Here is a 12,171-nt window from a genome sequence, read left to right on the forward strand (position 1 = left end):
ATGGCGCCCATCTGCAGGCGACGAACATCAATCCACTAATGACCGAGCAGTCTGCGCAGCATTTCTCATGGCGCACTGACTATCCATAATACAGCCACTGTCACAGCCTTCGGTTCGCAGCGTAACGCAACCTCCGCAAGACACTGCCGGGCTGCTGCTGCGTCCTTCCCCCGTCGCCGCCTTCAGCTGCCTGACATGACCCGTGCGCATATTGCAGGGCGTGGCCTGCAACTGCTGCTGCAGCGGGCCCTGGCCAAGGTCCCTCTGATCGGGTTCAGCCTGGCGCTGGACACGTGGCGCTGGCGCGTCTACGGCGGAAAGGTGCAGCCACGCGACTACAACGCCGCCTGGTGGCAGCTGCGCGAAACGCTGTCTGGCGTGCGCCACCCCGACTGCTCGGCAGAGACGATGAAGGCGACCGCGTGCAACCAGGCTGGCATGGACCCGGGCGCGAAGTTCCACGTGGCCGATAACATACCGCACATCAGGTGATGATGGGACAGAGGCCAGCACATCAGGTGATGACGGGACGGGTGCCAACATACCGCACATCAGGTGATAACGGGACAGAGGCCAACATACCGTACATCAGGTGACGACGGGACAGATGCCAACATACCGCACATCAGGTGATAACGGGACGGAGGCCAACATACTGTACATCAGGTGATGACGGGACAGAGGCCAACATACCGTACATCAGGTGATGACGGGACAGATGCCAACATACCGCACATCAGGTGATAATGGGACAGAGGCCAGCATATCGTAAATCTGGTGGTAACGGGACAGAGGACAACATACCGTATATCAGGCGATGACGGGACAGACGCCAACGTACCGCCCATCAGGTGATGACGGGACAGATGTCAACATACCGCACATCAGGTGAAGACGGGACAGATGCCAACAAACCGCACATCAGGTGATGACGGACAGATGTGAATATACCTCACATCAGGTGATGACGGAACAGAGGCCAACACCAGGTGACCACGCGACGGAGACGAACATACGGTGCATCAGGTGACGACGAGATAGGGCTGAGTTCGTTGTGCAAGTAAGGTGGTGACGAGGACAGAGGCGAACACTGAAAATCAGGTGACAATAGAGTGGAAGACGTACAAGGCGCATTCACAAATCACCAAAATAAGGACGGCTGATGAGCACGAGCGCTCGTAGCAGTGCAAAGTTTCAGAAATATCTGCAGCGGTAAATGCGTGCGCTACGGACACGGTAAACGCCGGGTGATGCAGTGAACCGATGCCAGCCGTTGCAGCGATAAATGCGTGCGCTACGGACACGGTCAACGCCGGGTGATGCGGTAAACCGATGTCAGCCGTTGCAGCGAATGCGTGCGCCGCGGACACGGTCAACGCCGGGAGATGCAGTGAACCGGTGTCGGCCGTCTCACGACCGCTGAATGTCGAAGCAGTCGATTTAGGCTTGACGTGACCGCGATATATTCAGCACTGCATGTCTCTCGCCTAAGCTCTCAGGGCCTTTTATCGGATTGGCTGACCTTGTTGATGTCTGAACGCGCGAGATCCGTTGATCTGACACTTGGCCGGTCGGCACCGGTACCCAGGATTAGCATCCCCCGCGTCCGTGCCAACTCAACGCAGCCTGGCTTGCAGCCGAGAGACGTCGAACGGTCACCGTGTGGGAAGTTTGTACATTGGCAGGAGCGTGACTTGAGGGCGTTCACTGACCACGACCGAGGTATCGGGACTGACGATAATGCACGGAAACAGGTGGCACAAAAAGTGGATAGATAAGGCGGTCCTGCTGTTCTGGCACGTCTGCTGCATACCCGATAGCTGCACGACCTCGACGTCCTCTTCTGCCTTCTCATTTCAGTTTCCGCAATTTGAGTGCGAGCAGGCCGAATCCACTGTCATAGCACCTATCGGACAGCTTAAATGGTTACATTCCATTGTAAAGGACGCAGTTTGCGAAACAATTGGAGGAGGACTGACCAAGGAAAACGGCTTGCCATTCCCTCCGTAAAATGGCAGAAAAAGGCTTTGCCCAGAATTTGACCCACTTTTTCTAAGTCAAGGGGCGGGGGTCAGGTTAGACCCCGTCCCAACTGACTTGGAAACTATGCCCCTGTCAATGGTGCTTGCCTGCAGAAGCATCTGAAGTAGACATCACCAGAATGCAACGTGGTGTAAACCATGACACGGTAGCCGCCAGGGGTTGCCGCGTTTCAGCGGTTTCTGAGCGCCGTAACAGCATCGCCATGTGCCCCGTCCACAGATACTTCCTGGCCGTGTTCCTGCAGCTGCAGTTTTTCGAGGGTCTCTGTGAGGCGAAGTACGGCTCTCCGCTGCCGATACCGCTGCACGAGTGTGACCTCTACGGCTCGCACGCTGCCGGCAACAAACTCATGTACGTCCACTTACGCTGCATGAAATAACGCTGGTGTAGCGGCAATGCTATTTGTGTCGGCAGTTTTGGCATGCAAACACTGCGTTAGTGGCGGAACACGCAAACTGAAACGCGCAGCTTTCACCCTGGACACGTGGAGCTGCAAGTTGTGCGCCAGTTGGTCGCTAATGCCCTGCGGATCAGTGAAGATTATTTCATTAAATTAATAAATCAAGATCATTCATAATTATCACACCATTGCCACGATGCGTGCAATGTGTAATTCATGACCACAAGCCATCAGTGCAAAAATGTGGGTGCAGCGATCAGCCGGTCAAATAGGAACGACGCATGCAATTTCAAGTCATCGGATGTGCAACTACAGCGAACATAGCTCTTCACAGCTACACGATCCGCAATTAAGAACAGTGGGGTCGGGTATTTACTTCCCAGCCCCGCCTCTCCTGCTGGGGGAAGGGACTCAGCCAACTGTGTCTCGCGGCCCGACGTCAGACGCTGTGGCCGGGCTGATACGTGACGCGTTCCAGGGCGATGATGTCCCTGGGCAAGAGCCGCTCGTGGCAGGACGCCCTGGAGGTGATCACCGGCTCCAGGCAAATATCCGCCAAGCCCCTACTCCGCTACTTCAAGCCGCTCTACGATTGGCTGGTGGCCGAGAACCGGCGTACGCAGCAGATCGTTGGTTGGATGACCAGCGAGTGAGACCACGTGGTCTGCCGCATTGACCAATAGCAGGGTCCTGACATCAACGTGGCCCGGCAATGATACTAGGCGTCTAGGAAGTCCATTCGGAGAGACGAACCTGACTCGGACCAAATGCTTCACTAAGTGTTATAACACACTCACCCCGTTTTATGACAGAGCATTACGTGGAGCGGTATTCGGCGTCGGTTAAACATGTCACAAAATACTGGCAGCAGCCACTAACGTCGGCGAGTGAAAACCATAAGGGAAATTTCGTAATGTTCCGCTCATATCCACCCGACGGCGTTAACTTCTGGTGGAATAGCAAGTTCAAATACAGAGGGGGTGGGGGCGCCCCTCCCCTTGCTCCTTCAAAGGTGGCGGTCAGGCATCAATTGACATTCTTCTGAAGTTCAGATAAAAGTCAGCGTAAGTTACTGAGGGATTTTTCTCGTAAGATAGCTCGTGATGCAAATGAAGCGAAATTCCACCAGTTTCTGGAAATCAGGACATTTTTATGGACTGCTCTTGTTCCGGTCGCGCCACTGCTGGGGCCGTGACACAACAGAGACTCGAAGCCGGGCAGCCCCCTTGAAAGAGGGGCAGTTTTCGGGCATTTCCCAAGGAGATATCGATGTGACCCTACTGGCAATGAAACAATGGCCTGAAGTATATCTGCATATTCGAAGCATATCTGGCGAGAGTACGCCAACCATCCGATTGTCATCCCGTAAATTGACAGCTTTCAATACTGTGGATAGCTCACTGTTCAGAAGTACGAGCTATTTTGTGCTACGTGCAAAGGAGTAGATCAATATGTGAGTTATATGTTACCGGCGATTTAGCAGTAACTGCTGTATTCATGTATCACAAACGATAATAAACCCACTCCACCGCATTCATGTCCATTATCACAACATTCCACGGGTGTCTCTGCCACGCCAGCTTCACAAGATCCAGCCTCGATATATGGCCGCGCAGGACAACACAAGCACAAGGCACAGATCGCTGGGAGCTACTTACATGGCAAACAATGGAACTCCACCGAAGAGCCCATGTCGATCGCACACTCTCGAACTTTGGCAACCAAGGACACCAATAACGGCACTAAAATAACGGTAACTTTTAGCTTCACAGATACCTTGATGTTGGCCTTTGGTGTGGACTGTGCGGCGAACCCCTTAACAGCACTGCGGGGCACTAGACCCTGGCGTGCAGCACGGACTAGGAATGTACTACATCAGGATAACCAACAGGCACTCCAGACATCGGCGTGCCGGGAACCGTGCGATCCCCCGTTACGTGCGATCCCATGTGACGTCCATTGTTCGGCGTGTCGACTTCCCCGCCTCCGTCGTCACGCTGTATCCATCTGACGTCCGGACGGCCAGCGTCACTAGTCCTTCACCCCGAGGTACTTCAGCAGGTCCACAGCTTCCTTATGCGCCTGCCAATCACGCCCCAGCGTGACGGGATGGGAACACGAGGGCGTGAAGACGCCCGCTTGTCGGCATACGTGAGCATGAAAGCTGGAGCCAGCACGCTGAATGACACACATGGAGCAGTGCAAGTCGAGCGTTATCTGCGAAGGGCGCCATGCGAACTATGCCCCACGTGCGGCAAACGTACGCACGGACCGGTAAGCGAATCAAATGAAACGAACGAACACACATTATCACTATGGAGACGACGTAGCGTGGTGCACTGACCTGCTTGTCGTCCGATGTTCTCACAGGATAGTCACGTGTCATCTTCAGATACTTGATGGCATTCTCGTTGTCCTTGATCTTTTGGTAAGACTTGCCAATCATCAGCAGGTTCATGCTGAAAGGTCGTACCAGTGATTTCGATGTGCTACTGGCAAAACTTGTAAATTCGAAATAAGAGAGGCAATCGGGCACTGTGGCATCACCCCAAAATGCTAATGAGCTCGGAAGCATTGTTTCCAGTGTGGACCGTCGCTTTTTACATCCGCGATATCACATTTTGGAATGCCTGCATCACCATGCTGCGATCGTTCTAAATATATCACAATTCCCGTGATGTTGTTTTCATCATGTACCAATTGCTATAAATGTGGTAATTCAATCCTCCGATAACAACGCCCTCCAGAGCAAAAAGTGCATCCTATCAGCAACAACCCAGTCAGCACACAATCCCGATCTCACGCAACAAGCTTACACGGAAGAAACGGTATCTTCTACAATCCTGAACATCCCGCACACTAATAAATCAACAATACAAAGAACAGTACGGCTCTTCACATCAGATTCAAAACTGCCTCTCCTGCCTCCCATACCGCCGTGTCACTCTCCCCGCTCTCCCGCTCTCCCGCGCGCCGCTCACCTGTACGACCCGGGCTTGGCCTCCTCCGCCTTGAGGAAGTACTCGAGCGCCTCCTGGAAGGTGGCCTTGGGCGGCTCTCCGTACACCACCTGGGCCAGCTTGCGCATGGTCCACGAGATATCGGCCACGGTGAAGGCCCACATGCCGATCAGGTGCCAGTTGGTCGGGTCGCTCGGGCCGTACTCGCATGCTTTCTGCCGGTATAACAGCGGCCGTCACAGCGCCACGGAGCGGAGTAACATGGGGTTCGCGTATCGGAGTCTGACAGAGACGCCATCGCGGCTCATCTAGGTATGCTGGCGGCAAGACGGCGTCATATTTTTCGTCAATCATTTTTCAATAGCAAGCCAATCCCCGTATGATGTCGGTATAATGATGACTAAACTTCACCGTAATAACATCACAGTGAGGACCCACATAATCTGTCACGCATTCCATCGCCCTAGGGCCGTTACTTCACATGCTTTCGAGGGGCCTCAGCGCTCCCTCTCCCCCAGTGATGACTTCAGCCCCAAGTGTTCCTCTGAACACTCTTCAATGTATATGGGCAAATACTGGGCAAAACTGGGCCAAAGAAATCCAGAACAGTTATCTTAACTGTTCTTATGCTAGGCGGTAGGTACTCCGTACCTTTCCACATTCATATTAGTATCACGCTAACTTTTCACGAAACAGTATCTGTAGGTATATAATGTTTTAATCGTGTGAACTCCTTCAAATGTTAAGTAACTTCTTTATATTCAAGCTCGCAAATATTTGGCAAGTTTTCAAATGTGACGCCTGGATTGGGATACAGAACAATTAACAGCAATATACAGCAGCTTTTAAAAGCACAGGGTGGCCACGATTAAAGTTAACACATGTTTTCCCCCAAGCAGTGGCGAGTACATTTGCAATATAATCGTTGCTGTGATGGTTATAAAACACGATCAGCGTTTGCGTTAATGGTAGTGATCAATGACCCATTACTTCAACTTGCTATGGCGTTTTTTGCGAATTACACTCCATTACACGCTTTTCACAAAACGAAGGCCACATAAACTTCAAATAAGAACTAATTTCTCCGCAGGGAAAACCACTGAATCCACGACACATAAAAACGCAATAACTTGACGCAAATTCAAGTGCCTGCAATCCGGGGAGAAAATACGCTTTGGATTAATGTAAGGTCAACCCTTTCGGCTCAGTTCCCCCCCCCCCCCCCCGCTCCCCCACACCCTGACACCCCAGCCTAGCCCAGACAAATGCGTTGCTACTACTTAACGTACGCCAAGGGTGCTAAAGGTGAAAAAGAAAAACTGGGAAGATGTTGAGAAGGTATCACCCACGTGACAACCACCTTCAGGCTGGCCGCGCAGACTGGCCAGGGCACTGGATCACCGCTCGCCACAACGGGATGCCACGTGAACCGGCTGCACGCGGCACAGATGTGCTGAACTCCGGAGGCAGGAGAAGGACCTTGGGACAGGTGCAGGTCGTCAACTCAGGTCACACATGATGCCGTTGGCGCTTCTTGCCCAATGACAAGCTTACGACGCAGATCCTGCCACCGTGGCTGTTACCAGCGTCACTGGGAGGCGGCGTGTTCCCTTACCGCGGCGCCTCGCTGATTATAACACCATGAAGTTTGCAAGCATCAGGCTCATGGCCCAACATGTCGTGACATTTGGACACCGGTTCAATATTACACAAAAACTCATTCGGGAGCGCAACTGCGGTCATCTATGCGTGACAAGAATTGGTTGTAAACAGATCCCTGTATGGGTCGTCCATACATTACGTTGCACACGGACGGAGAGGGCTTTGATGGAGCGTGACCGACTCGTAACGAGTATGAGGGGTTGGACCGTAAAATGCTACACTCGGGCGTGGCCGCAAATCATAGTCAGGCCCTTCTCAATGTCTTCAACCTTAAAGCCTGAACCGCGCGTAGTGCAATGTGTGAACGGCCCATCCAGTCATCTGCTTGCAGTCGATACTTTTCACGCATAGACGCCACAACCTTTGGATGACATTATCTCTTCTGGAGTACTATGATCACCACAGCGCAATCAGGGACGGGCTGTTTCATCCAGCACAACTAGTGCGTAATCAAGAGGGAGTGGTTGAAAATGACCAAAAATGTGTAACACAGTTTACGGACGGTCCCCGACAGCGGCTCGGCGGCTCTAACAGGTCCCTGGGCGATGAAGGCCAGGAGCATCCCTCAGTAGTCCGTTGGCGGGGAGGAATACATTCGCCTTGGCAGCATCTTGTTCTTATGATGTACTCAAAAATGAAATAATCCAATGAATGCCTTGCATTCACTTCAACCCAGTAGACCAGAAAATTAACCTACAGGTCCACAACCAAGGCATTACCGTGTTGCCCAATCACTTGGCACTGTGTTGACACTAAGCATGTGCCGCCGCACGGTCCCACTGCTGTCACCAAACGTCCAGACGCCATTCACCAGCATGTGCCGCTACACGGTCCCACTGCTGCCACCAAACGTCCAGACGCCACTCACCAGCATGTGCCGCTGCACGGTCCCACTGCTGCCACCAAACGTCCAGGCGCCACTCACCAGCATGTGCTCTTTGATGACAGGGCCCTTCTCAATCTGAGCACGTGAACCCTGCAGTTTGGTGATGGCGTTGAGGTAGATGGCCATCCACTTGTGGCAGTTTGGATGGTGGTTATCCAGCGCCATGGCACGCTCCACGGTGGTCAGGCCTTCCTGCAGGCGCTGCAGCTTGGCCGCATCCGTCGGCAGCGGCTTGTGCTGCTCGTAAATGGCACGCGCCAGCCGCCACAGCAGCTCCACGTCCTCTCCTTCCTGGGCGCATGCGCGTAGCGTCACCGCCAGGGGCGCGGAAATGGAGCAACAGCCGGGCGTCGGAGGTCGCCGGGACAGCGCGTCGAGATAGGCCGGCTTTTGGAACTAGCGCAGGAAACTGCATACACCAATAGGCAGAAACACCATGATCATGATCTGTGACACCCGGCAGGCAGTTGCGTGGTGTTGGGTTGATGATAACAAATTTCGCAGAGTGTGAAATGCCTGGTCACTGAAAAGGAACACCCAAATAGCGGAGTTGTGCATATTTGTCAGGTCGTGAGTGTTTACCAACTTGCCTTTGCTGGCTGCAGGACTTCCACAATCTTGTCGTACTCCATTTGCTCGTAGAACTCATCAGCCTGCTTCTTGAGATCATCGTTATTCGCCATCTTAACAGCTTTTACCAAGGCCAACCCAGACAGTGCCGATGCAGTAGGGATCTGACGAGCGGAGATGATTATTACAAATGGCTTGGATAAATCATGAAGCTGAACATTGCCCACATTCGAAAGGATTGACTGGGCTTTCCAAAAAAAAAACTTTCAGAGAAGTACACACGTTGGTTGCAGTATGATTTCTTCATGGGCTTAAACGCCACTTGGCCAGTGGGGTGGCAGGCTTCCGAGAGTTTTAATAAAGTGTCATGCATGTATGAATGCATCTAAATAGTCTGCGCATATTCGCGGGGATGTAGCCCAAAAACTAGAAGGTTTAAGGTCTTACGAAGGGCGGGACCGTAAACTACGCCGAAAGATCTTCAAAATGACTATTTCAGTTCAAAGCCATCTGTGTGGAAATGTGGAAAACGTGGAAACAAATGTGGAAAACTCCCGTTACCACTAACCGCACTCAAGGCGTCTGAAAACTGGAACCGTTCAGCCGGTGCCTAGCCGAGCCTTCTGTCATCGCACCACATTGTCCCGGGCCAGCCGGCACTCAGCGACGCACAATGTTCTCGTGCGTGCCGTCACCAATAACTCCCCCGTCACACTCCCCTGGAGCATTGCTCGCACACGGCACAAGAAAACACGGCCAATTAGTCCGAGACACCCGCTGGTAGACCCAGGTATAAGCTGGAGTGAAAGAACACGCACAGCGATAATACAACGGAAAAGAGGACGATGGCGGGATTCTGAGGCTGCAGGCTGCCATTGTTTAAGCATTCGTTCCATGGATGAAATTTACATTCCGCGCGTACAAGATGACCGGGCCGGGCCCCAACCGAGCGCCAGCCGACGTCACCGAAAAGCTGACCAAACAGCCCTAATTGGGTGTTGCCGGCCGATATCACTCGCGTCGCCCTCCAAGGCCACCGGTGAGCGCGATGGGACAAACGGCGAAAAGAATGCACCAGGCAGGGGCTTGAAGCATAAAAGTAGACGTAAATTCGTTACACAGTCCGGCGTAGGCGGTACTGCTGAAGCGGCACTGGCAGCCGGCATTATGTTATTTCATTTTATGCCACTCGCTGGTGGCACGGCACACAGTAGGCCTGAAGATACTCTGCTGGGAATGACATGCACATATCTGACATTGCGAAGCATTACATCCGGTGAAATTCACCGTCGGGCACGTCATGGGTAAATGTTACAGAAGAACAGAAAGTGAACATTCCAAACGCGTCGGTGTTCCGACAAGTTCACCGTCACACCTCAAGACCGCGGCGAATGTCATGTGTGCAGATGGAACGCAATAACAGTCATTAACAGTACGCCCCGTTTCCTTGGACCCAAGGAACCGAGGGTACTGCCGAGTAGCATCTGCCCGTGGTGACCAATTCTACCGACGACGTTTTCGCGTGACACATGTGATGGTCTCCAGGCGCGTAACTCAGACAAATTGTTAAATTGCATTATTTGTTTCATTCAGCAGAGTTTATTAACTGGTGTAAGAATTGTGTGTGCACAAGATTTGGAAAGGGGTTTAAATAATCCTTTACAGTGATACACAGGTGTGCATGTCAACTGACTTCTAAAGCCTTCTTATGACATTAGCTCCCACCAAAACACATTTTTCTTGAGGTGGAGGTTCATAAAATACATTAAGTGTGAAAGAAGTAATCAAAATTGATTTCATGGCAAAAACATGCATCAAAACATTTCCCTATGTCACAATGGGGGGAGGGGGCCTGGAAGGAACCAAATATTCTCCCTAGTGAGCACAAACTGATGATTATAAGACCAATTTATCTGTGAAAACAGCCAAATTGGCTGTGGCCCCAGAAGCCAAATCATCAGTCAAGACTCTAGGAGTACTGCCATAGGTCCCTGATATGTGCCACAGCCATCAGCAGTGGACCAACTTTCCTCCATGACCCCAGAAACAAGCATTGGCTGAAACTCTGCCAGGGCCATCCATAGTTGTAACCCCATTGGGCATTTCATTGACCACAACCCTGCAACCACATCAATGACCATAAACCCTGGGACATTCATCAGCCACCCCTGACACAAGAGTACTGCCTCCTGTAATCCTGCTGGGAGTCATTGGCCAGGATACCAGCAATCTCTACTTTCCAAAAATATGGATATGCTACCTAGCATGCCGTTGTTAAGTAACTGACCATGAATGGGGGAGTCGCAAGGTCCAGCTGTAGCTGATTCCATAAGACCAGTATGCTGCTCATTGTTTGGAAAGGTTGTCTATTTTACATTAAGAGGATTGAGTCTGAAGAATATTTCCAGCTCAGTTATATCACAACATCAAGAAAATGCTTGTCCCAAATAATATGGTTTTCAACTCTTAACAAATCCTGACCAATTGACCAGCTATTAATTTTGCAATTTGATGTCAACCATAATCTGATGCAATACACAATTGTCACAATGGCAATAATAATTTCACAAACCCTCATACCAGGATACTGGCCCAACTCAAGGATGCTTTTGGGGCAAGCACAGCCCTTTTATTGAGATTCAGATCCCTTATTTGACACAGAAAAGTCCTACGCAATCAGTTACTTTTATCATTTGGATGTACAGCTTTCCAAGGCTGGTACATGCAATGCTTAAACATCAAAATAATTTAATTTGAGAATTGTTTTTTTTAATTTATTATTTATACCAGGTTTTTTCAAACTGGCACATGGATTGCTCAAATAGATTACTCTACTTGTAATGTTGAAGAAGTGCTGTGTGCAATTCAAATGACATGCAGATCATTGCACAGGTTGCTCATTGTTTCAATGGAAATGCCCAAATGTTTCCAGGGATTATGACATTGCATAGTTGGCTTTGACAAAAAGTGCTTTGAAACATTTTTCAAACAAAAACAAGCTGAGAATTCAGACCAATTCCCCTGGTCGAAGGTCGGCATACATTAACACAGGGTTCTCTGCACAAATATTTTGTAGGCATCCCAGGAAGTGGTTATTTTTCCAGACTGGTCCAGCGCCTACTTAATGCCCAACATAGGATCCTGACCAGTATGTAGCACACGCCCTTTAACTGGAAATTCAAGATGCTCTGCTGCATGTAAGCATAACTTTACTGCCTCATTCAGGCTCTGGAAAAAAACAGAAAAATGGCGTGGTACCGACATCAGAGTTGTTCGGTTTCTTCACACGTCCTCAGGCATTTGAGCCAACTCACCTGAAACGCAAATTGTCCGGAAGAACAGATTTTTCTCCCTGTCAGAACGATACCCAAAACTGCCGACCGAATCCAATGTCCTCCGGTCCTCGCGCCAACCGCACCAATTACCCTGAACATCACCCCGCCCCGACGGTCCGTGATTTCAGTATAATACGATGCCCAAGGTCGACTACAACTATTGGTAAGATAGCACGGCGACCTACAAGCTGCGCAAAGTTTCAAGTTGTGTTGTGTTAGCTGTCATCAAAAATGAAAAAATTTCAATAACATTGTTTTATTGAAATCCATAAGATTTTGATTTAGTAGATTTAGTTACATAAAACTTGTCATCTA

General features: G+C 50.8%; 2 protein-coding genes across 2 annotated transcripts in view; one reads left to right on the forward strand and one right to left on the reverse strand.

The window, feature by feature from the left end:
• Positions 1–3,812, forward strand: part of LOC119097286 (angiotensin-converting enzyme) — a gene marked incomplete in the record, with an annotated part of 77,076 nt that extends 73,264 nt beyond the window's left edge. The window contains 3 exon segments of the mRNA XM_037220335.1: positions 218–488; positions 2,263–2,394; positions 2,922–3,812. Coding sequence (XP_037076230.1) covers positions 218–488; positions 2,263–2,394; positions 2,922–3,096 — 578 coding nt within the window.
• A 106-nt stretch (positions 3,813–3,918) lies between these two features.
• Positions 3,919–11,978, reverse strand: LOC119096896 (regulator of microtubule dynamics protein 1). Its single transcript, XM_037219888.1, has 6 exons — positions 11,836–11,978; positions 8,542–8,685; positions 7,991–8,242; positions 5,425–5,618; positions 4,788–4,902; positions 3,919–4,525 (listed from the first exon to the last, which is right to left on the reverse strand). The coding sequence occupies exons 1-6, from the start codon at positions 11,953–11,955 to the stop codon at positions 4,475–4,477; spliced, it is 876 nt and encodes a 291-aa protein (XP_037075783.1). The 5' UTR covers positions 11,956–11,978; the 3' UTR covers positions 3,919–4,474.
• Positions 11,979–12,171: the final 193 nt, after the last annotated feature.

Source organism: Pollicipes pollicipes, unplaced genomic scaffold (assembly GCF_011947565.3).
Source record: "Pollicipes pollicipes isolate AB1234 unplaced genomic scaffold, Ppol_2.1 Scaffold_4295;HRSCAF=5057_pilon_pilon_pilon, whole genome shotgun sequence".
Taxonomy (NCBI): domain Eukaryota; kingdom Metazoa; phylum Arthropoda; class Thecostraca; order Pollicipedomorpha; family Pollicipedidae; genus Pollicipes; species Pollicipes pollicipes.